This window comes from Lissotriton helveticus, chromosome 9 (genome assembly GCF_964261635.1).
Source record: "Lissotriton helveticus chromosome 9, aLisHel1.1, whole genome shotgun sequence".
Taxonomy (NCBI): Eukaryota; Metazoa; Chordata; class Amphibia; order Caudata; family Salamandridae; genus Lissotriton; species Lissotriton helveticus.
In genome coordinates this window covers 1,225,104,022-1,225,130,240 of record NC_136070.1, presented here as the reverse complement: position 1 = coordinate 1,225,130,240, position 26,219 = coordinate 1,225,104,022, and the positions used below count along the sequence as shown (strand labels likewise).

General features: G+C 44.3%; 1 protein-coding gene across 1 annotated transcript in view; it reads left to right on the top strand.

Annotated features, from left to right (window-relative positions):
- Nucleotides 1–26,219, top strand: part of LOC144782385 (sodium- and chloride-dependent taurine transporter-like) — a 300,110-nt gene that overhangs the window by 206,201 nt on the left and 67,690 nt on the right. The window contains exons 6-7 of the mRNA XM_078661712.1: nucleotides 3,548–3,651; nucleotides 3,766–3,890. Of these exons, the coding sequence (XP_078517838.1) occupies nucleotides 3,548–3,651; nucleotides 3,766–3,890 (229 nt within the window). The remainder of the gene's footprint in view (nucleotides 1–3,547; nucleotides 3,652–3,765; nucleotides 3,891–26,219) is intronic.

Below are 26,219 nucleotides of genomic sequence, written 5' to 3'. Positions count from 1 at the left end.
ATAAGTACCTGAGTATGAGAGACAGTGGAGGATGTGGGGCTATTTAATACATGTCCTGGGGCCCAGTTCCACTTTTCAGGTATTGGGTGACCTGGGAACTGAGAGGTCAAATCACAGGAGGGGATGGGAAAGATTGGAAATCATGGGAAGGAAGGCGCATTTATCATGTGGAGGACAAAAGAAAACTAACTGAGACCTCGAAACAATAAGGGAGTGGAAGGATGAAAAATAATGAAACAGGAAAAAAAAAAGAAAAGCAAGCAGTGGCTCTGTGTTGAGTAATGTAGTCTTTTTAAACCATACTGCTCACGGTTCACAGGATATAAGCAATGCACCGTGATACTGGTCCTCCCAGGGATCTGTAGTGGTGCTTAAAGTTTCAGTAAAAAACACTCTTGATTTCTGAATAATAAGTATAAAAGTGTTAAGGTAGCCATGTAGTTCTACTTACATTTCATATGCTTTACTTAATCTTGCATCCATATGAGGGTTTGCTTTTTCCAGGAAGGTACTTTTTTTCCAGGCAGCATATCACTCTTGTGCATAATTTAAATTGAGCCGCATCCAGGTATATGTAGCAGGGCACAACTGGGTTGTAGCTGAAGACAGTGTGGGTGTCTCAGTGGGATAGTATGGTGTTCATTGAGGGATGTGGCACTACGCCAGAGCTGCCGAATTTCGTTCTGGGGAACCAGGTTCAGCCTTCATGAACAGTCCACCAGACCACTCTCCTGGATTCCTGGAGTGCCTCTGACTTCGTTCTGTTTCTTTACTTTTTGTGACTGTTGGTCCTGCTGGGAAACATTTTCAATTTATGTTGTCTTGTTTACTGGGAGCATTGCTTTTATTTTCCTTTAGTGTAATAGGCTGGCTGGTGAAGTGCACTTCCCATAGTGTGCAGTCACTTCAATTTGCCTTTAGGTGACTACCTGGCTTGATGGTGGTTTTCTATTTGATTTCATGTAACTCCTTGTCTTGATGAGTGCATTGGTTTTAGTTTGTTTGAGGTAACTGCTTCACATGCTGGTTTCATCACACAGCTGACACCCACCCTGAGAAAGCCAGAGCTGCCCTGTTATTGGTATCAACACCAGTGCGCTTAGGTTCCTTACAGCTCCTTCACTTGAAGTGGGTTACCACCTACTCGTTTACTTTTTGTATCCTGCTCGTACCAAGTCAGATCCAGACCCAGACCAGTCATTTTTCTTTCATTAAACTGTTTGACTTGCTTTATGTTGGTGCCTGCATGCTGAGGTGTACTCTTCTTCAGTTTAAATGTATGTGACTGGCCTGTTGACTAGCACCCTGCTTTCAAAGTGAAGGTTCACACTTGCTTTAGTTTACTTTTATATGGTTGACTGCATGCACTGTTTTGCTGGATGCATTGCTTTAAGTTACTACTTGATGCATTGCTTTCAGTTTGCTTTCAAGTAATTGCCTCTCATTTTCCTAATGCTTTGTGAAGGCTGTTTCCCAACTGCTGTGCAACTTCTTCTACTCTTAGAGCTGAGATTTTCATGAAAGTCTTATAGTCTGAATTCAGCACCTGAGCGTAATAGGACGGAATGAATGATGCTCTGTGGTTATACTGAATAAGCAGCTACCTATGTTATGCCATCTATTAATGTAATAACTGCACTTTCACAATTGCTTTATTAACCTTCCTGCTTTCGCAAATTTGCTTGAAAATGCACGATTTTTCTTCTTTTTTTTCAAAATTTTCTTGGGGGGGTAATCCCCCACAAACCCCCCTTTTGGGGTTCGGGCTCGCTCGCTCGCTGCGGTGCTGTAGGCAAATAACTTGCCGCCCCACCACTTTGAAATGTCACCCACCGCCCCTGCAGAAATCCCACTTTAGTGCGGGAGGAGTGTAAATGCCAGCAGGATGATGCAGGATTAAAGAGCTTGGCCGCAGAGCTCACTAGTGTGCGGTCATCTTGCAGCCGGCCAAGCCACACCCCCAATCCTCTGCAGTACCTTAGATGAGTCAACACTGCCCCTAAACTCGTTTAGTGTGTAGGTCAGTGATATAGTGTTAATTCGTGATTAGAGGGTCATTGTGTTCCTCACAGTATGTATGTTACCAAAAGAGAGTTTGTTACATTAATGTTGTGTGAGAGTGTGTTACTCAGACACTGTATGTCTGATAATAAGATAGCTTATGGTATGCGTTACCATGATAGTATGTGCATGTTACTGAGACCTTTGTGTAGTGCAGCATGTACCATGTCCATTGTTTCTTGGGATGCACCTATTGTTTGGGTGCTGTTTGGGACTATTTAGGGGCTCAGGTATTCTGACCTTCAATCAATATTATGTGAGAGGGATCAGGAAGGTTTGGTTATGGTCCGTGTGTGACACATAACTCTTTCTTATTCTTGATCTAGACAACTGCACCACCATTGTGTGTTTTTAAAACTCTACTTGAGAAGGAACATTCATCAAAGGATCCTGGGGTTGAAGGAATGAGGAGTTGGGGGGCTGCTAGATGCTCCTCGGCCCTTTATTACATTCACAGCTTTTAAATTCAATGACAAACTGCAAAGTGCAAAGAAACTGCTGCAATGAATATCAGAAGGAGAAATATGTGCCCCAACAGTGCTAACCAAGGCACTCATTGTTACCTAAGCCCTAACCCTGACCTAACTCAAACTTAACCCTAGTTCTAATATTAAAATTGCAGTTAACCCGAAATAATTGAAGTTAACCCGAAACCCAATCCCAGCAACCCTCCACAACACTTAACACTAGCTTTAAGTCTATCCTAAATAGCTAACTCCATCCCAATTAAAAAGCATACCTTACTCGTAACCCTAAACCTAAGCATGACACTAACCACAAGTCAAAACTTAAACCGTAACCTGTACCTTTTGCCTTACTGTAACTCTTTAAAGTACTGTAACACTAATTCTACAGTGCTAAAATCATTAATAATGAAAAACATGATCAATGTTTAATAGACCTCTGTGTGAAATTCCTCTCCGCTTCTGGAGTTTGCAAAGTTTTTCCCACTTTGCATTCTGCGTAGTGCTGAAGTTCTGAAAAACGGGAGGAGCAGAGTTTTTTCCTTGCTCACTCACATTAAGTTGGCGAGTACGAGCAAGGAAAAGCTTACTCCAGGCCACCTCCCAGTGGGATTTCTCAACACGGGTGACTGCTACCACTTGCAATGACAAACCTCCCGTTCGCATTGAGGAAGCTGCAGCTCAAGTAGAACATCTCCTAGAATCAGCGCCCTCTTGTGGTGCGCAGGGTGCAGTTCGCGCTGATTTTCCAGTGAGGGACAAACACCTAATGCTAAAAATCTGTGTGAACGGCGTAGCGTAGTGGAGTTTTGCGATCACCTTGCAGAGTTCCGCATAGTGGAACTCTGCAAATTCTGTCCAGGCCTAATGTTTAATTGATTGTCATTACTATTAATCAGTATAAAAGTTCCTCATTATTACTTTGTCACTGAATGTTTGTCATTTTACTGTTTTTAACTGTCTATTCCTCACGGACACATAAAGCTTCTATTCTAAGCGTACTTTGTTGTTCTCTTCACCAGGTCTGGATCGACGCTGGAACTCAAATCTTCTTTTCCTATGCTATCTGCCTGGGAGAGATGACTTCCCTTGGCAGCTACAACAAGTACAAATACAACTGCTACCGGTACGTCGACGGCCTATGGGGTTACTGCCTGGATTATGTGCTGTAAATAGGTGGGGATTTAGCCTAAACCTTTCTCCTTTCATTAACACACTCCCTGACATGTGTGTGACTTAGGGACTGTATGCTGCTGGGATGTCTGAACAGTGGTACCAGTTTTGTGTCGGGCTTCGTCATCTTTTCCATCCTGGGCTTCATGGCACAAGAGCAAGGTGTGGAGATTGCTGATGTGGCAGAGTCAGGTACGAAGGTGTCGGTGGCAGTGATGGTGGGCACTGCCGCCAAGTGTAAGAATAATCTACAGATACCATTGCACACATGTGCTATCTGGGCAATGTTCACCCACAAGCATCAACCTGATAAAGCTAGCACTTAGGCGTGTAACCTTTAAAATTACTTTTTGTTTAAAATGCATAGCCTTAATTAATGTAGTTGCATATTTATATCATTTTCAACACAAAATGTAATTTACAGTGTCTGTACTTGCGAAAAATAAACAAAAAACCCAGGGGCAGATTTACAAGCCCCTTGCGCCACTTTTGCGTCACCTTTAACATGGGAAAAGTGACGCTTAAGTGGCGCAAGGGGCTTGTAAATCTGCCCCCCCAATGCCTTGAGAATGTACATTGACTCAGAACAGAATTTCCAGTATGCTTCTTGTTATTGGTGGAATATATTGCATGTCTTAAGCAATCACTTTTTCATATACATAAAGACTGAGATAGTGGGAGAGAATAGTGGGTTATTGAGTACAGCCTTAAATTGAGACATTGAGCCATGAATGAGTTTTACAAATGTGCTCATTATGGTCAAACAGAAGAACGCGTTACCAGTGTAATGGCGTGTGGTCAATGAACGCGTGACCAGTGTAATGGCGTGTGGTCAATGGCAAGACGTATAATCCATAGGGAGGTAAAATTAGCAATCAGTGTAGGCGTGAGCTACTGAGAAAAGCTAATTGATGGGTGAGTTGGCTAGACAGTTGAAGGCATCATTCAGTGAATGGAGGGGAAGGCAGGATTCTGTAAAATAGCAGGAGATACTATTGGAACAAGGTGAAGATGCTGTGTTTTGGTGGAAAGATGTGCTCTGTGGGAGCATATCTCGATAGAGACATGGACAAATTAATGCGTAGTGTAGTGGAGGTGAAATTATGTGTAAGAATGCATGCCCCAGTGGGAAGAGGAATGTCCACCGGGAGGATGCATCATTCAGTGGCATTAGAAACTGACTATTAGGAGGAAGACCAGTCAAGAGGAATGGTGCATGGTGCAGTCTGAGAGAGTTGAATCGATTGGTAAGCAGTATGGTTTTCTGTCAGTCACTGAAGTCTTATAGAAGGAAGTGTAGCATAGTAGGGTAATTATTTTCTCTAGTTGAAATCTGTTGTTTGTTTACAGTCTGTATGGATTGCTGAAGGGATATAATTATGTGAAAGGTTATACGTTGGAGTGAAAAAGGTGTAATGCAGTTTGAGAATGCATCATATAGGGGAAATTCCATAAACTGATGTGCTTTTTTATGGTATTACCATATTACTCAAAATCCGTTGGATGTGCTGTAATCTGTTTACCGCACTTTTTTCTACGCATACTTGGCATGTACGTCCCTGCCATGAGTGTAGCTTTGGGGGGAACCCCCCCCCCCCATAAATGTATTTTCAGATGAATTTCAGTCAGGTATGGTGAGGTGTCTGTCGGAATTCACCTGGGATCTTTGCATACATACACTGACAAACACACACACACACACACTCTCTTTCATCTCAGTTTTGAAAGCCTTAAAAATGTTTATTTTACAAAGTATGGTGATTCTCTCATTTTGTACTCCTATTAATTCATATTCCTCTCCCTTTCTACTGCCTCTTAAGCCTCGCTCATGCGCTTGGCTTGTCATGTAATGTATTTTAACACTATATGCCAGCTTGAAGGCCTGGAAAAATGATGCCCACCCTTCCCCCAATCTTACTGACCAAGCTACGCCCTCGGGGCATATTAACAAGTGGCAGCGATAATTATCGCTGACCGCTGTTAGCGTGAGAAAATCTATCGCCGGCTATCGCTGGTGGTAATCTCCATGTTAGCGTTGTATTAACAACGCTTAACGCCATGGAGATAAAAATCCCAGCGATAGCTGGGATTAACTCCATTTTCAATGGAATATCGCTGGTTTTCCAGCGATATTCCATTGAAAATGGCGATAACCTTGTTGATAGGGCAGGGTAATCTTAGCCATGTAATCCACCTCCTATTGGATTACATGGCTAAATCAGGTCATAAGCAGGCATTAGGAAAGTAGCGTTCACTGTGGTTAGCGCTACTTTTCCTAACGCTTTGCTTGTTAGCGTGCAGCTTGATAATAGAAGAAATGTTGCTTAGCAACATTTGTCCTATTATTTTGCTCTGGAACGCCCACTTTGCATCTCATTAGAGATGCAAAGCTGGGGGTTGTTGAAAGGCTCGCTAAATCAGCAAAACACGCGATAACATTTCTTTGCTGATAAGGTGATGAAATTATCGCTGCAAAAGCGGCGATAATTTAACCCCGGGTGGAGCTGGCGTAGTGAGACAATGCGGAGGTCCACGGAGCTGGGGAAAAACTCTGTGGAACTCCGCTCTGCCACCCGCCGTCCCCGAGCTGCCCTCCTTCTCTTCACCATCTCTCTCCTAACTGTGACGTACATCTTGAGAGAACTGCGCATGTCATAGAAGATGTCATGAGTGATGTAATATATGGGGTAATAACAGTGCATTGCAAGGATGTGAGTTATTGCTAATTTAGGGCACGAGTTTTGGTTTTATAACAACAAGAGGAACTAAGGAGCGGACGATATTTTAATGGGGTCCAGTGTATGTGTCCAAGCCAAGAGCACACAGAAGGATACAAAGTTCCCCAGGGAAAAGGGGGGGGGTTTGAAAAAGGGGGTTGTGGAGAGGTAAAAAAGAATATACAGTCAAGGAACTGGGAGGTTCCTCTGTAGGAACTAGAGAGCCTCACACACCCAGAGCGTTAGGTGTGGAACACACCCTGACTGTAGGGTGTCCAGTGTCATCATCGGCTCACTGCTCCTCGTCAAACCGGCGCTGCAATGTCTGACGGGGTGCCGAAAGGCACCCTTTTGACGGAGTTCTTTTGTTCCTTGCCGATGGTGTGTGTGAGTCAATAGGAAGTGCTGTAGTCAGTGCAAGGTGAGTGAATATTAAAAAGGATAAACAGTCCACAATAGGTTTTATTGGCGTGGCTGCTTCCCTAATTAAAAGGGGGTGAGAGGGGAGCTGGAGACTGTAGTGAGGTTCAGACTCTAACTCAACCCCCTGGTGTGGTCAACATGTTTCTCGCCATCTGGCGATTCGTCAGGACCAAAACAAAGTACTACACGCGAAAAGAAGTGGTAAAAAAGTTCATACACAGGGTAATAAGAAAATACAACCTCACTGGGTCTGGTAAAGAGAGGGCCTGGGATCCTGCTCTAGTTAAGCGACCTAAGAGTTGAAGGAAAAAACAGGGGAAGCAAGTTAAGCCATATCTCAAGATTATTATTATGCATTGAGATAGTGAAAGGTGACTATTAGATATATTGCTCTCCACACTGTGGGGTAAAAAGGGGGGACGTGCAGGGAGTGCATTCATACAGGTCATTCATAATCAGTCTAAATATGGCACGACTATAATCTCTCAGTGGAGACCTCAGAATGTGGTGAATATATAATTAAATCTTAGCCGTGAAGCCGAGTCTTATCCATGCAGCACCCAGTGCTTGGAAACAATCAGGGAGATCTTACCCTAAAAGAGAGTAACAAGGCCTCGCAGTATGCTCCCGTGAGGCCAGCGCTGCCTGATGGATATACCTGTGGGATGTCAAGGGGCAGGTATGCATGTGTAAGTAAAGGACAAAGGAAAGTCATATGTGCCTGATAATCGGGGTTCCTTCTGGGGGGGAAAAAACCCGGGACCAGTCAGTGTAAAGCGCTCAAAGGGCAAGGGAGTGGATATTTGGGAGCCCTCCCAGATAAAAGTGCCCTGTGACACGGCATAAAGTAGTCTGGTGAGTATGGAGGCAGAGCCTCTATCTAATTGGAGAGTCAGCAGACCAGAGGCGTCCCCAGCGCATGGCATAGTCCGCACGGAGGGCGCCAAGGGGCAACTCGCGCTCACCGTCTGTTGGCGCTGGTGTGGAGAGCGCCAAGCACCCTGGGTATGCCGCGTCAGGACTGACCAAAACAAAGAAACCCAAACAACACAATGGAAAACTCCCATGGTACAGAGGCATTAGCGGGACTCGGGCAGGGAGGGAGCTCCCTCATACCTGCACCGACGTCCGTGGAGTGGTAAAAGGGCGGGGGAAGGGGGAAAGGGGAAGGGGGGGGGGCCCACTTGTAGAGCTGTCATCTAGGTCCACGCTCAAATGGGTAGCGAGGTTGCCAGGAATGGAGGCAACCTTCAGGTCATCAAGCGAGCGGCAATGGGAAGAGAAAGACAGGGGTGGGACAGCGAAGGGGAGGAAGGGAGGGAAAGCTTACCTCAGTCCGTGCGCTGGGACGGTGGAAACACCTACCCCTCACGCTCGCGGCACCTGGTCAGGGTGCGGAGCAGCTGGTGGCGAGTTCCGGTGGTGACCGCCTATAAAGGGGCTGGTAGTTCGTATCTGCATGCGTCATCACAACAGTGGCGACTAATGCGCGTCATGCGCATGCGCACCGGGAAACTAGATCTCGGAGCTGAGGAGAGGATTGTGATAGTCGCGGCCATATTGGAAGGGTGTAGTTTGCGAGTGTCGTGCTTCATGCGCATGCGCACCTGTGGCCCAGGGACTTGAGGGGTCGGAATTAATTGGTGGCGATCGTGGCAGCCATGTTGGAACAGATCGCTGGTGATAGCAGTAGTTATATTGGTGGACTGCTTAGGGCCCATGGGGTAATTTTTCATTTAGATTGATTAATTAATTAACAGGTGTGGGGTCCAGTGAGATCACCACTCATGAAGTGAGGCTGCATGACCCTAAGGTGGAGATGATGGGGACTTGAGTAAAGGAGGATGATGGGGGGTTGGGGGTGGGGGAAGAAAGAAGGGGGGGAGAGAGGGAGGGCAGGGGGGAGGAAGGAGTACTACTCCCTGGTGCTCACCTATGGTGGTCGAGCTTGGGTAGGGGGTATATATATATATATATATATATATATACACGTAGGAACTGGATAGGGGTTCACCTAGACACGGTGGCCCAGGGGACCGCATCGTTGAGTCCTACGGTGTCCAGCTGTAAGCGATGCACCCATCTCTGTTCCAACTTAAACAGTGCATGTCTGGACATGGCTGGTTGGGACTCAAGCACTAACCACTGAATACTGTCTGCAGAGTGGTTGTGATGTTGGTAATGTTCATAGAGTCTCGTGTGGGTCCTAGAGCACCGTATGTTGCTTTTGTGCTCCGTTATTCTCAGCTTTACTTGTCTCATGGTCATACCTATATAAAATTTATCACAAGGACAGATCAGTAGGTAAATGCATTTAGTGCTGAGACAGTTGGTATGTCTATTGAGTTTCCATGTGAAGGAGTCCGTCAGTCTGATTTCTTTACATTGTCTAGACTGAGGACATACTACACAGCCACCGCACGGGTAGTGACCAACCACGGGAGGGAGGTGCCATAATGTCTGCTGCCCACTGCTAAGTTGTTTCTTAGGGCGTGTATGTATCAGGGAGTCTTTAAGGTTTGCTGTTCGTTTAAAAGCTAACCGAGGTTTAGGTAGCTCAGTGCCCCCTGCGTTCAGAATACCCCAGTGTTTGTTCACGTTTTTTTTGATGAAATTGGAGTTCTTAGTAAAGCTGGTGACACAGGTGATCAAGTCATCACGCTCTTTCTGAAGTACTTCAAGGAGGGCCTCTCTATTGTTGTTGAGTGCTCTCTTACTGGAGTCGCGTATCAGTTTCGTAGGATACCCTCTATCCATAAATTTGTGTTGAAGGGTGTTAGCCTCTTGTCTATAGTCATCCCTAGAGGAGCAATTTCTTCGTACCCGCAAGAATTGGCCGAAGGGTAGATTCTCGCGTAGTGCTCTCGGATGATGGCTGTTAAATAGCCCGAGTCCCGCTAATGCCTCTGTACCATGGGAGTTTTCCATTGTGTTGTTTGGGTTTCTTTGTTTTGGTCTGTCCTGACGCGGCATACCCAGGGTGCTTGGCGCTCTCCACACCAGCGCCAACAGACGGTGAGCGCGAGTTGCCCCTTGGCGCCCTCCGTGCGGACTATGCCATGCGCTGGGGACGCCTCTGGTCTGCTGACTCTCCAATTAGATAGAGGCTCTGCCTCCATACTCACCAGACTACTTTATGCCGTGTCACAGGGCACTTTTATCTGGGAGGGCTCCCAAATATCCACTCCCTTGCCCTTTGAGCGCTTTACACTGACTGGTCCCGGGTTTTTTTCCCCCCCAGAAGGAACCCCGATTATCAGGCACATATGACTTTCCTTTGTCCTTTACTTACACATGCATACCTGCCCCTTGACATCCCACAGGTATATCCATCAGACAGCGCTGGCCTCACGGGAGCATACTGCGAGGCCTTGTTACTCTCTTTTAGGGTAAGATCTCCCTGATTGTTTCCATGCACTGGGTGCTGCATGGATAAGACTCGGCTTCACGGCTAAGATTTAAATATATATTCACCACATTCTGAGGTCTCCACTGAGAGATTATAGTCGTGCCATATTTAGACCGATTATGAATGACCTGTATGAATGCACTCCCTGCACGTCCCCCCTTTTTACCCCACAGTGTGGAGAGCAATATATCTAATAGTCACCTTTCACTATCTCAATGCATAATAATAATCTTGAGATATGGCTTAACTTGCTTCCCCTGTTTTTTCCTTCAACTCTTAGGTCGCTTAACTAGAGCAGGATCCCAGGCCCTCTCTTTACCAGACCCAGTGAGGTTGTATTTTCTTATTACCCTGTGTATGAACTTTTTTACCACTTCTTTTCGCGTGTAGTACTTTGTTTTGGTCCTGACGAATCGCCAGATGGCGAGAAACATGTTGACCACACCAGGGGGTTGAGTTAGAGTCTGAACCTCACTACAGTCTCCAGCTCCCCTCTCACCCCCTTTTAATTAGGGAAGCAGCCACGCCAATAAAACCTATTGTGGACTGTTTATCCTTTTTAATATTCACTCACCTTGCACTGACTACACCACTTCCTATTGACTCACACACACCATCAGCAAGGAACAAAAGAACTCCGTCAAAAGGGTGCCTTACGGCACCCCGTCAGACTTTGCAGCGCCGGTTTGACGAGGAGCAGTGAGCCGATGATGACACTGGACACCCTACAGTCAGGGTGTGTTCCACACCTAACGCTCTGGGTGTGTGAGGCTCTCTAGTTCCGACAGAGGAACCTCCCAGTTCCTTGACTGTATATTCTTTTTACCTCTCCACAACCCCCTTTTTGAAACCCCCCCCCCCTTTTTCCCTGGGGAACTTTGTATCCTTCTGTGTGCGCACGAGTTTTGGTTACTTGAGCTAACTATAACTACACCTTCTGAGTCCCCTAGTCCTAAAATGACTGCCAAACATCTTTGTTGATGTGAGGCAGCCAATCAGATCTTATCTTTTCATCTTCCAGTCCTGCTTTACTTCTGTGTCTAGATATCTTACTTTCCTTTCCCTACTGAATGAATTTAACACAAATCACAAAAAGCACACATTTTGGGTAAAGTTCTAGCTTTCTGCCAAATTTGGTGTAATTCCGTTCAGCCACACCTGGTTGACGGATCACTCTGAAACTGGGTTGCTCCTCTTCAATTGCAGAGGAGTGTCGCCCCACTGGCTCAGAGCCAGCAGCTGAAAAATAAACAATAATTTATTTTAATATTGTTTTATTTTTCAAGTGCTGGCTGAGCCAGCGTGTGCAGGGATGGGTGGGGCCGGGCCATGGGAGGGGAGAGGAGAAGTGGTAGATGTGCACTTTTTGTAGTGTAGTTCCTATATTCCCAATAGGCTCTGTGCATTGGAATAACATAAACAATAGTTTAGACGTAGGACTGAGGTCGACTAGGTCTCTACTGAATATGTTAGACTTAATGATGAATGCCAGCTAGCTCAGAGGTCACTAGAAACTTTCTCGAATGTTCAGGAAGGAGTTAACTTTCCTGATTAGACAAGAAGGGATTAGTTTCTGACAACCGCATAAACATGACAACTTTGCTCCCCCGAGAATAAGGAGTATATCTCCAGAGTCGTGTGGAAACAATAGACAGATATTTCACTCAGTCAATCGTGCATACTTAGTTTCACCAGGAGTGCAGAGAAATAGAGAGACGGGTGTTTTCAATAAAAGTTGTTATTTATTGAGCAGTCCTCTTTCTCCATGCAAGAGAAGTGAATTGCCACAATTGCAATACTTATCATGAAGTAAAGTGCGTACAGTAAAAGGAGTATTATGAAATAATACTGTAAAAGCATTTATATGGTTTCTGAGCCATATGACACTTAAAACGGAAAAAATATATACATACATAGAATCATTGACTAAACGTACTCAACTGGTGCTTCTAAGATACGCCTACCCCGGTGTACCTAACCTAAGCCTAGTACGTGGGAAGGAGTAAGTGAGCTGCAGTTTAAGTTAAGTTAGTTTTTGCCAAGAATCTGAATCAAAAATTCTCTTAAGGATCTAATCAGCTCCGTACCTTGGTTTATAGAATGAAGGAGGTCTCGTATCTCTTTCTCAGGACTCGATCTCCCAGCAACCCGCAAGGGTGACTGGAAACACTGGAGCTGGAATTTCTCGGCAGGAGAAAAGACAGCGTCTCTCTCAGTGCGTCAATGGGAGGGTCGGCTTCCTTCGGCACTCGCATCAGCTGGGCGTCGGGCAAGTAGATAGCCGCTCTGCTCCAAACCACCTTGTGTTTGCTTAAGGCAAATGTTGGTATATTTATACCTGAAAGGTGCTGAGTTTGACGTGAGGGTGGACATAAGACGTCACTAAGAACTTACAGTTCTTTCTGGACTCCAGGAGTTCTTGTGCAAATCAAAACAAAAGCAGGGGGATTTCCCAGGCTGCTGGAGGCTTGGTTTGTTTAAAGAACGTGTTGTACTTTCTAGGAGTCTATGGGAGTAGCCTAGCCGTATTTGGACTGCATTGGCTATGACTAAATATGGATATGATTCTTATGCCTTTATAAGGATATGTTTTGTTATAACCACACAAGGGCATGAATCGGGAATATTTAAATAGGGTCCTAGATACATTCACAACACCCACTCCACGTATAATGTCCATCATTACTAAATACTAAGCAATACTAAACATATAACAATGCATGTGTTTTCCAACCCACCCCAAAATACATAAATTGCATTTGAAATGGTATATGGTATATACACGAAAATGAGTATTTATACTGTATGTTTTTCAAGCAGTGGTATCATTCAAAAAATGCATATATGGTACCTTTGTCTGAATGATTTGCGAAAATTACATTTATGAAATGGCTCTTAATACAGAAAAGAAGGTCGAGACCACTTCATCACATATTTATACAATACTGTACTTGTGCTAGAGGCTAAGTCAAAATATTGTCTCTAGAGTCTCTAAAAATAGAAGTTCTGTTCTCTAAGAATAGTTCTACTTTAAGCAGAGTACCATGTGCCAGAAAAAAGGTAAATATTTTGAAAATGGAAAAAATAATTTCGCTTTCAGGGGAAAAAATAGTTCCAATTGTTTTCAGTAGTGTTGTTTATCAAAACTGAAGGCCGAATTCAGAGTTCAGGGAACGCTGTGTGCTCGTTGTTTTAAAAGTTATTCTCGTTGTTGGGAGAGAACATCAGATCAGACAGGCTTGCGAAAAATTGGTCTACAACAGTAGGTGAGAGTTCGACCAAGTTCGAAAAAGCTGAAATATTGCAAATGTGAGAATCCTTGCCCTCATCGGTGTCTGGATCAGCAATGCTCACAGAAGGTTGTACCTGTGTGGTGGTGCTTTCATCTCGTACTTCACCGCCACCTAATCGTAATGGTGTAGTCTCAACGAATGCCGTCATCAGAATAGGTAGCCGCTGGGGACAACACGCTGCATGAGCCGTTACCGAACCAAACAAAGTATCGATATCCATAGGTACTGCTGATGGTAGTGTAAGACAGACGTCCAACACGCATTCTTCTCTGCATAGCAGGCATCGAAGCACAGGTAAGATGCAATCTTGCCAGATTGGTCTGAATGAAAGAAACCAGGTAGTACTCAGATCTCTTAACCGGGCAAAGCCGAGGACTTTAGTGATCCGTTCTAGGTATCGTATAGCTAGGATTATTTCTTCCATTGTTGCCTGAGTTTTCTCTGTGGCTTGACTTGCCATATCGTAGCAGAAGGAATAAAAATAAGATTCCTGCTACGAGTCCCAAAAGATGAGGCAGGCCGCCGAATACTGAATGCACAAAATTTGGGAAAATGCCAAGAACTGTTTCAAAGGGTGCTAACAGTCCCGAAAAAATTGTCTTAAATACATGTGCGATGCCACTGGTATCTGACATGTTTAAGATTTGGCTTAACATTTCTACGAAATGCACGGGGCAATTTGACGATAATAGGGAATGTATCTCTGCCGCTGTCCTTGCAACTTGCAGATCATACGTCTCTTTGGACGAGGTTAAAGGCAAAGTTGTTTGTAAAAGACTAGACTTCATTCTGCTTAAAGTATCAATTCGAATAGAAGAGATATTCAAAGAAGGCCATATTGCCGCCTCCAAGTCTGGATTGCTGTTTGGATACAGTACGTGCATACAACAAGTGACCATGGAAGTAACGCTCACGAGATAGGCTTTTCCTGGCACCATGCCACAACAGCTGCGGTCACTTATTATAACATAGCTGCCGTTGGAAAGCTGTCTGAAAAAAGGCTCTATCTGTGTTGCAGGAGTGCCATGCAGGTGACATGAAAGGTTATTTGATGAACCTTCGCAGGCTCCATGCAAGTTAATACCTTGACACAGAAGTGTACCACTTAGTGATTTTTTCACAATTGTTACCACTAAGAAATACCTCTTTGTTCCCTTCACTATAACATTTATGTGTATAAGGTAAATTCCATGTTGACTTGATGTATCCTTTACCCAACCTTTCATACAGGCCTGCTGGTATATATTCTTGGCAGTACTGAAACTGAAAAGTTGTTTTTGGAATTGTAATCGTACCATGTATTATCCATTCAATGACAGGTCTCTCTGACATTGTCAATGGTAATCTCTCAAGTTTTTCAGTGCTCAGAATCGTATAGTCTGCTCCTTTTTGTGCCAAACTGATTTGTTTATCAGTAAGGTTAAAGATAGAAAATAATGACGTTGTGTTGATTAGACGCCATGGCACGTAGCCTGAACGCAGATTTTGTAACGTCCAGCCTAACTGTACAATAGAACGCAATTGGGACTGGCCAGGTTGTAACATTAGCAAGTCCTGCTCTATTATATCAATAGCAGATGATACAATGCTGTCCAGTGTATAAGTTCTGGAGGACAGAGTCGTTAACCCATTGTCCACTACAGAAAGTGATTTTTCCAAATGAATACAATCAATTTCTCGTATTTTTTCTGCAGTTTCAATTTGCATTACTTTCCAAGCTTCGTTGTAAGCAGCGTATATACCGGCGTATATGAAACGTTTTGTACGCTGTTTGCGAGGTCCCAGTATGAAATCTCGCACGTCAGCACCTTCTTTAAGTAAAGTCAAGTGTTGCTTAATTTCAGCCAGTATGGATTTTTGTAGCCATTCGAGGCATAGTTTCCCTACACTGTATGTTGTAATTATCCCTGGATGTTGTCTCTGGGAATATCTTGGGTCTGGCCTGGTCTGTTTGAACCCCTGTATTTTGTTCAGGAATCTATCTTGACAGTTATTTGTGTCTGTGGGCCAGATCAACCATTTTTTCCAATCAGGATTTTTTCTGTTTTGGTGTAAAATATGCGATACGTCTATCTCCACATCTGTAGTGCTATTACTATCAGGTATGGGCTTTGGAATAGACGGTTTGTTTAATTCTTTTATCTTGGATAGGCCGAGACAGGTTGTTTGTTGAATGGTGTCATTCAGGAATATTATCTGATCTGGGATAATGCAGGCTCTGAATAGTGGATCTAAACCTTGTACCTGCCAGTCTTTTGTACCCCAGATGGTTTTTGTTTCAATGTTGTTTTTCCAAAATTCAAAACCAAATGTAGACATTTTTTCATAAAATGTTTCAGAATAAATCAATTTAGTATTTGTCAACATGTTTTTCAATCCTGTCTTATTTAACATTTTGAAATAAAACGTTTCTGGATCAGTTGTGTTAAACCCTGAGAAGTATGGGAATTTCTCATAAAATGTTTTCGAGCTGCCTTTTGGCGGTGTTGTACAATGTTCCCATTGATTATAAGTAAAAACATTTCTAGGATTAGCAGATTTATGCAAATAGTGATTACCATAATGATTATAGCAATACATTTCTTCATAATTTGATGAACCCTGTAAATAATCATGTGTGTTGAATTTTGCTGACATTTCTAAATCTGACATCATATTATTAATATTTTCAAAGTCCCAATCATCAGAGAAAGTACTTGGTTTTACAAAGTCACTTAATGAAACCTTGAACTGGTGTGGATATTTCAAGAGCTCAATCAGGCCATAGATTTCGTAATCCGTTTTGTCCCATGCTACACCACCAGGTATTGGAATGGCTGTGATGTTCACTGATGACAGTTCTCTTTTCTCGATGTGACATGATCTGTGTGGCTTTAGGACCAAGTTGATGTTCTGGCTAGCTGTGTCCATTGTACTAAAATTTCCATCAATAAATCTACCCAAACATAAAATCATGATGAGCCAAAGTAGGAGGAAAAGTACACCTAACACAATCCATAATTCAATCCATGGTGAAATCAGATATGTTTCTTTGAGTTGATGAAAGAGTTCAGTCATTTTTTGTTTAAAACTTTTTGTTGCTTGCGTTTCTTCATGTTCTTGGATCATCAGAAAAGTCATCGAAATTGATGAAGTAGCCAGATGCAGTTCTGTCAATTGTTGGAATTGTTTCCGGATTTTCTTTAGTCTTTGAATCTTCTTTTGTCACATTAGTATAGTCTGAAGCTACATCATTGTAGACAGGTGTTTCTTGACGAACTGTTGCAATTTGGGTTTCAAGAGGCACAAGTTCCATGGCTTTGTTGCATAGTCCTTTTTTATTTACTGCAGGTTTATCAAAAGTGATTAGTCTCTCAGTTTGAACCTCTTGGATTGTAGCAAGGTTTGGTCTTCTGCTACCTCTTGGGAGTCCACTGGGCCTACTACTTATTATTGGCCACATGATTGTGATCTTATCAGGTCGATTGATACAACTCTGTTATCCTTTTTACCAGCAAGGGGTGGTAGTACTACTGATCTTGTTCCGCTGACAGCTAAGACAGGTACGGCTTTTCTGTAAGAAGGCCCAAATTCCTTCTTCACCGCGATCTTTTCTCTGACTAGATCCTCAATCTTTGGAATCCAGACAGGTCTTGCTGGGACAGGTGGTTTTTCTTCAGTGGCTGTTGGCTTTAACTTTGTGTTACTTAGACTTCTTCTTGTTTCATTTAAGTCCTGTAAAACAGCCAAACAATCTTTGATATCAAAGCATTTTTCTTTCACCACTGAAGTCTGACAATCTAAGTCCTTGATTATCATTCTAGTACCGAACAATAGTTCGTATGGAGTGATACCTTTTAGAGAATTTCATGGCAGATTGTTAAGACTACGTTGGACACTTGTTAAATGTTTGACCCACCCATCACCCGAACCTAATACCCTCGCCGTTATAGATTGCTTTATGTCACGTTTATTTCTTTCCACTACCGCATTACCCTCAGGATGGAAGGGAGAAGAGTACCGCAATGCAATGACCATGCTGGCCATGGCCTCCTTGTAAGCTCTAGAGCTAAACGCAGGACTCTGGTCAGAATGTAGCATGCCAATTGCGTATGTGCCGATAAAGACTCGCAAATCTTTTATAACAGTTCTGGCGCTGGGGTCTACATCTAAGTGAATCTCGTCTTAATAATTATGGGATTGCATTTCTCCGGCTGGATTTCTGCGTATAGATAGCCTGATGCTTTCTAAAAAGGGTGTCTGGGCTGGTGTCTGGTCCGGTTCACAACTGCGATTTCTATTGCAGTTCTGACAATTCATTGCAAAGTTATAAATGTGCACGCTCATCCCTTGCCACCTGTACTGTGATTGTAATTCTATCAGGGATTTCAAGATCTATTGGTGCCTCAGACCCATTCCCATGTGTGCTTCTTGAATCAAGTAAGCCCTCCGGTTCGTATTTGGAATGACTCTATCCCCCACTCCAGGGATTTGAGCAAAAGGAACGGAGTTCGCATCAATTATGTATTTATTTCCGCATAGTTGCCTTTCATTGAGGCTTTTACTGCTAGTAGCGTTTCACCGTCTATTTGTTTTTTAGTATGCTTTTTTGTAGCTACGGAAGCCGGTTGAACAGCTGCCGCCGTGGCTCTGTTAGCCAATTAATTCCCCGCAACGCCATCACGTTGATGACTCAGTGTATGTATCACGTGAGTCTTTTGTAGTTCTTTCTGTAAAAGAACTACTTGTTCCCAGAGCTTTTTATGCTTTTATTGTGGCACCAGTCTCATCTTTGTAACCGTTTTTGATCCATGTCTGCATGTCATTATTGTAAGACTTGACGCAAAAATGCGAATCGCACACTATTAGTGTAGGGAATTCGCGATTGGCATTTTCAAGCGCCATCTTTAAAGATCTTATTTCAGCTCGCTGAGCTGTACAGTTTCTGAGTGATTCAGTTTTGGTGATTATCGGTCTGAATTTACCTAAGAGCCAGCGACCTTTAACAATCGCGCACGCTGCATTATAAGATTTTTTATCCACAACATAGTGTTGTGCAAATCTGTCCGTGTAGATTACACAGGTGTACTGTTCTAGAGGCAGAATTTCGATTGGCAGAGGATATTCATGTTCGTATTCCAAATTTTCAAATGTTTTAATTTTCGAATCAAAAGCGTGTTTCACGTCAAAAGCGCGTTTCACGTCTTCTTCAGCAAGATAATTTTACCATTGTATCCATTTTAGATCTAATGCCACAGCATTCGGAATGCGTGGTCTTGTTACTGCCTCAAGGGCTGATACTGCTGTTAATACAGATATGCTCTTGTCTTGGGCTAGGGCTCTTTCTTTTGCTACATCAGTTTGAACCACAGTTAGAATTTTTTCAGTAGTACTGAGTTTTATTTCAGCTTGTGTGTACAAGTGTGATTTATATGCTATTGGTACCGTTTCTCCCTCATTAGAGGTCAGGTACGTGAATCCGCATCTTCCTGGGATGACTCGGATTACAAGGTTGCGTTCGTTTGCGCTTGTTTGCAGTTTTGTTTTAGTTAACATGTCTGTTTGTAATGATCTTAAAATTTCTGTGTGTTTCTGAGTCCAATTGATTTGTTTGAAATCAGGGTTTATTAATTCGTAGAGGTTTAACCCTCTCTGCATAATTTAGAATGTATTTTCTCCCGAAATTCAGGAAACCTAGTATTGATTGTAAGTTCTTCAGCGTTTTTGGTGCTTGGAGTACTGCACACTTCTCTAAGAAGTTGTCTGCTAGGCTTTTGCCTTCACTTGATAATTCATATCCTAAAAACAGGACAGTTAGGTGAGCGATTTGTGACTTTTAAAAGTTGAATTTGTACCCTTCAGCTGCAAACCCAAGTATTATGGTGTTCACTCTTTTCAAGTGTGTCTCCAGGTCGTCGTCTGTAAGATAGATGTCATCGACATATGATAATGCCTCATCATCATACATTTGTAGTAACTCTGTTACCCTTGCTGAGAATAATCCTGGGCTATTCTTGAATCCCTGTGGGAGACGGCAAAATTGTGCTGGCGCCCCCATACAGGAGAAAGCGGTCAAATATCTGCTTTCTGGAGCTATGTTTTGACAGAAGAAACCATTAGAGATATCTAATGTCGTTTTATATTTTTTGCACACGATGTTATTCATTAGTGCTGCACTGTGTGAGTTTTGTACTGCAAATGTTTTGCAGCAAGAGTTTAGGTGTCTGTAGTCCAAAACTAGACGATATGAATCGTCTGGCTTGGAGACAGGAAACAAAGGATTGTTCATTTGTGAGGTGCATGTTTCAATTACCCCCTGATATTCAAGTTGATCTAAGATCTCCCTGACTTGTTTTTTAGCTTCTTGCTTAACAGGATACTGCCTTTGTGCAGTTGGTTGATTTTTTAACTGAATTTTATGGTGAGGAGAATGCTCATCCCATCCTATATGATTTTTATATAATGCAGGAGCTTGGGCCACTGCCCATTTTCTAGCAAATGTGTATTTTTTATGAATTGGAATGTGATTTGAGAAGGCAGGCATAATCATTTCTTCGACATGAGGGCACTTCCTGACAAACTCTGGTGGGCAGTCTTTCTCAGCTAACAGGATATCATAGCCTTTAGATAAGTTATCCCAAACAATGTTATTTCATATAATTTATGGGGTTTGCTAACTCTGGTGTCTGCAGTTTCCACTTGAATGTATTCATTCGTGTCAACTGTCTCCAGAAGATTCATCAGGATCTTGCGAGCTATGGTCACTTCTGCTGCGCTGTCTAGCCTTGTCTGGGCCCACTCTCCGTTTTTCAGTTGTGTCCTCAGAATCCTCGGCATGTTTTATTTTAATAGTGGCTACCTTCTTTTTTGTAAATTGTAATTTTTTACTTTGATGAGCAGGTTCCTTGTCTTTGGACTTGAAGTGCTCTTCCTTGTGTTCTGACCGTCCTCTTCTTTCCGATTTCTGTGAGGAATTCTGAAAAGATCGAGAGGGACGTGTATCAATATCTTGATATCTGTCAGGTTTTCTCAATTTATCCCTATCTCTAAGGTTGTATCTTTTCTCAGAGGGCTCCCTTTGGGGAGACTTGCTTCCTCGCTCTGGAGATCTATCTCTCCGTTGAGGAGACCTTCCTCTGGACTGAAAAAGTTTTTCTCTGGGAGTGGATTGTTTATTACCCTCCCAACTCTTTTTTGGAGTATTCAGATTATTTTTAATAAAAGTTTTTTCAGGATTTTCAATTAGTTGTGGTTTTTAGTGGTTTCCCACCCAAACTGTCTCATCCTAGTTCTTCATAGGATTTTTCTATGATTCTGGCAAGTTCAAAAGGTTGTTCTGCTATATCTGTTTCTTTCAATTTCTGGCGGCAGTTTGTACCGTCAATTGCCAATTGAACTAATTCTCTGTATGATTTTGTTAATTGTTGTATCTGAACTATAAGTTCTCCGCTTGACATGTTTTCAATGTCGGGATGTGGTGTGTAGCTGGCTAGAACCGGCCATGTGGCTCCTGGTCTACCTAGTGGACTGAGCCTGGTAATGTGATTTTGATGGTTTAGGGCGCCATTAAACCAGAGCAGGTGCTCTTGGTATGTTAGTGGAATTTCAACGTCCTCGAAAGGAGCGTATTCATCCGGAGGTTCCTCTATTTTGTAATAGTGGAAATCTTGTGTTACAGCCTGTGCTGCTGGAAAATGTATCCATGAATAGAATACCTCTGTCTGTCGATATTCATGGGCCTCTACCATAAATATGACTGTACCACCTCTCGATGATCGTCCATTTTCTATGAGTTTAAGAGTTATAGTTCCTCTTACATTTACCGGAATGATTATAGCATTCGGGTTTTCATCTTGGAGACTTGTGTCTTCCGTTAAAAGTTGAGTTGCCAAAGCATCTCTTTGTTCGTCCCCTTCCGGCTTTTTACTGACAGAAAGTTTTTTGTTGCAGAGCAAGTTTCAAGGAAACATTTTACCCACTCCAGACGTCTATTGGAGTGCTAAAGGGGTCTGTGTGAAAAAGCACGACTGAGTTACTCTAGTGTCTTGCGTTAGATTATCGCCTTACCAAATGTTGGGCGCCATGTAGTGTAGTTCCTATATTCCCAATAGGCTCTGCGCATTGGAATAACATAAACGTTAGTTTAGACGTAGGACTGAGGTCGACTAGATCTCTACTGAATATGTTAGACTTAAAGGGGGTGGGGTCGCACACTACTCACACACCGGCGGTGTCGCCCCTAAGGACTCTGGTTAATGTAGTTATGTGTTCCGCGATGCATCATCTTTCCATCTTCTGCTGTCTTCGCTGTCTTCGCCATCCCTCGACACGTGTTTCGGGGTATCACCCCTCATCAGCAGGGATAGGCCATATTCTGGGGTTGCCGATGGCTGCCAAATATCTGCCAGGTATAGTACCACTCAGGCGCGTAGGTGCGGGGTCCCAGGCTCATCAGCCGGCGGCTCAAGGGAGCTTAATGTTACAAAAAGGGGGTGGGGTCGCACACTACTCACACACCGGCGGTGTCGCCCCTAAGGACTCTGGTTAATGTAGTTATGTGTTCCGCGAGGCATCATCTTTCGATCTTCTGCTGTCTTCGCTGTCTTCGCCATCCCTGGACATGTGTTTCGGGGTATTACCCCTCATCAGCAGGGATTGGCCATATTCTGGGGTTGCCGATGGCTGCCAAATATCTGCCAGGTATAGTACCACTCAGGCGCGTAGGTGCGGGGTCCCAGGCTCGTCAGCCGGCGGCTCAAGGGAGCTTAATGTTACAAAAAGGGGGTGGGGTCGCACACTACTCACACACCGGCGGTGTTGCCCCTAAGGACTCTGGTTAATGTAGTTATGTGTTCCTCGATGCATCATCTTTCGATCTTCTGCTGTCTTCGCCATCCCTGGACACGTGTTTCGTGGTATCACCCCTCATCAGCCGGGATAGGCCATATTCTGGGGTTGCCGATGGCTGCCAAATATCTGCCAGGTATAGTACCACTCAGGCGCGTAGGTGCGGGGTCCCAGGCTCGTCAGCCGGCGGCTCAAGGGAGCTTAATGTTACAAAAAGGGGGTGGGGTCGCACACTACTCACACACTGGCGGTATCGCCCCTAAGGACTCTGGTCTACCGCACATTGTGCTAAGGGAGTCTCCACCTGAGTTCTCCTCAGATTTCCTTATTCTAGCTTATTTCTACACAAATGTGGATTTCTTTACTTCAAGACTGATTATGGCTGATCCTCAGAAGAAGGGTCTCTTCAGAGCATGTACTTCTTGTGGGAAAAAGAGGTTACATGTGGAAGACCAGCACAAGACATGCTTATATTGCCTGTATCCGGACCATTCACAAAAAGACTGCAAAATTTTAAGAACTTTTTCTACAAAAACGCTAAAAGACAGAGAAGGACGCCTTTTACTCTGGCTTAACAGGCTCAATCTGGAATCTTCAGAGGAAGATGAGTTTTCTTCAGGTTCCTCAAAGCTGTCTTTCAAAAGGCCAAGGGTGGCTTCCCCTAGCACTGCAGACGCTCCTCCAAAGAAGGCTGCAAAAAAGTCTTCAGAGGCCAAGTCATCAGCGTCTGACAAGGAGGCTCACTCCTTCAAAAAGCCTACGCCGTCGACGACCTCGTTGACGCCCTCATCGACGCAAAAGAAGGCTGTGTCTCCCGTCTACGTTTCGACGTCGACGACGACAGTATTAACGACGACAGCATCGTTGGCGTTTTCTTCATCGACGACGACTACACCATCATCAATGGCGGGTAAGCCTTTGTCGTCGATTATTCTCATAAAGAAATCGTCAACCACTACAGCGCCGACGTTAGTGTCGACGACGAGGCCAGCGCCGTTGACGTCTTTACCGTCGACAAAAGAATCGACGAAGAAGGCACCGTCGACAGTGGCACAGTCGACAGTGGCATCGTCGACGAAGGTATCGTCGACAAAGTCATCGTCGACGAAGGCATAGACGACGAAGGCAATACAGTCGTCAGCCACACCGTTGACGAAGACATTGTCGACGCCTAAATGGAAGCAGTCAACGACGCTTCCACCGTCGATGAGACAGACACAAGAACTACAATCTGTAGACGATAGGTCGTCCAGGATCCTGCTGTCGACGAGCCCTTCAATGACAGCTGAGGCTGAGTTACAACCCGCTTCTCTCAGGGTAAAGAGCTCAAAAAAGGCGATTACACCAGAGTTAAAGTCCCCAAGTAGAGTGCAAGGATTGCCTCCAACTTGTCTCCTACAGGATGAGGAGTCGGATGAGGAGGATAACACACAGGCTACCAGTCCATCTCATCTAGTGGTCAAGTGCCAAAGCACTGATGAGGATGTTGATGATGCTGAAATTACCCATGAGCATAATGTTCAGACACAGGTTCAGACTCAAATTACGCCCATGGTATGTCTACCAGCGTCTATAGTGTCTGATTTGCGATTTTTAATACAGGACTATAAACAACGATTCCCGGAGTCCTCAGCTCCAGCAGCTAGACAGGCTCCTCCAGCAGCGGGGACGGCTCCGTCTCCATGGCCCAGACCACTAGCATTGGTGCTCCATCAGGAAAGGGAACAGATACAAGATCCTCCATCATCTGACGATGAGGAAGAACAACAGGAAGAGGGGGAGGTCCAAGATGACCATTCCAATCATGATGACGGAGATGATTACATCATTTCTTCTCCTGCGTCCCCGGAGCCCGCTACCTCAGGTTCACCACCTGCGGACATAGGAGGGTTCCAAAATCTGGTGGAGAGAGCGGCCAAAAGGTTCCACATGACGATGGAGTCTCAAGAAACTGACTGTTTGCTTTATGATTTTAAGGAGCCACTTAATAAAACAACCAGAACAATTCCTATTATTGACTATATATGGAAAGAGGGTCTGCAGTTGATGCAGACTCCAGCCTCAGTTTCAGCACTGGTTCCAAGACTGGACAAAAAATACAAGGCCCCAGCATCGGCACCAGCCTGCCTTACAGGACATCCCAAGCCAGACTCTGTGGTTACACAGGCAGCGCAGAAAAATTCCAGGAATCCCTCCTCTCCGTTAACAGCTCCACCAGATAGGAGGGCAGGAAGCTGGACAATATCGGAAAGCGTTTTTCAACCACATCGGCAATGACAGTAAAGGCGGCAAATTCTATTGCGCTTCTAGGAAGGTATAATAGGCAGTTGTGGGCAGACATTGCTCCGTATTTATCTGAATTTATCAGACGCCACGAAAGAGGAAGTTCAATCTCTACTTCTAGAGGGTCAATCTTCGGCCTCTGAATTGATCGACTGTGCTCTGGATGTAGCAATGACTGGATTCAGACAGCTAGCAGGGACAGCTGTATTGCGAAGGCAGGGATGGCTCAAGTCTACCTCATTCCGACAGGAGGTACAATCTAAAGTCCTGGACATGCCATACGATGGACAACACCTGTTTGGAGCCAAGATCGATGAAGCGCTACAAACAATAAAAAAGGACACGGACACAGCGAGAGCACTCGGCACGCTGCAATTTAGAAACCAGTCCTTTCGAGGGAACAGAGGCAGAGGACAATCCTCTTACAGAGGCAATTATCAAAATAGATCCTCATATGCATACAGCCAAGGCAAGTCACAATACCAACCCCGCCAACAACAACAGGGCAGACAGTCCTCTTTTGGAAAGTCCAAATTAGGGGAAAAAACCAACGGAAGGCCACGGGCGGACGCCAATGACCTATTCCTACAGCCAGTCCATCCCTCATCTCCTTCTTTGAAAATTGGAGGAGAACTGACCCAATTCCTCAACAATTGGAGGAGAATAACAACAGACCGGTGGGTCCTTCAATTAATTCAATTTGGACATTCTATAGAATTCGAAAATATCCCTCCGACAACCCCTCCTCGCCCAATGCATCACAAAAACCTGCGATTGCTTCTTCAAGAAATCTCAATTATGCTACAAAAAGGGGCAATAGAGCGAGTACCGTCAGCTCACAAGGGGAGAGGATTTTACTCCCGCTTCTTCCTCATTCAAAAGAAGGAAAGGAAATGGAGGCCCATTCTAGACCTCAGGGCGCTCAACGCATTCTTAAAGAGGCAATCGTTCCGCATGGTCACGATTCAAGAGATCTTGGGTCTCTTAGAGAAGGGAGATTTCATGACGTCTTTGGACCTGCAAGACGCATACTTTCATGTCCCAGTCCACAATAAATCACAGGAAATTCCTAAGATTTGCAGTGGCGGGCCAGCACTATCAGTTCTGCGTCCTCCCTTTTGGCCTCAAGTCTGCGCCCCAGATCTTCACCAAGTGTCTCTCCCCGGTGGCAGCATTCCTCAGGCAGCATGGACATCACGTCTTCCCATATTTGGACGACTGGCTGGTGAAGGCACCATCCTTGTCAGGCGCAACCAAATCCTCCAACGCCTGTCTAAATCTCTTCAAGCACTTGGGTCTTACACTCAATCAAGAAAAATCCACCTTACATCCCTCTCGAGTCATTACCTTCCTCGGAGCAACCCTGGATACAAAAGCTGCGAAGGCATTCCCATCTCAGGAGAGAAAACGCAAGCTCGTCTCTCTGGCCGCATCAGTGGCTTCGAAGAAAACTATACCAGTCCGTACCTTCAAATCCCTCTTGGGAATGATGTCCTCGTGCATCCTGCTCATACCGCACTGTCGCCTCCGGATGCGTCCGCTCCAAGAGGCTTTGTCCAAACAGTGGACG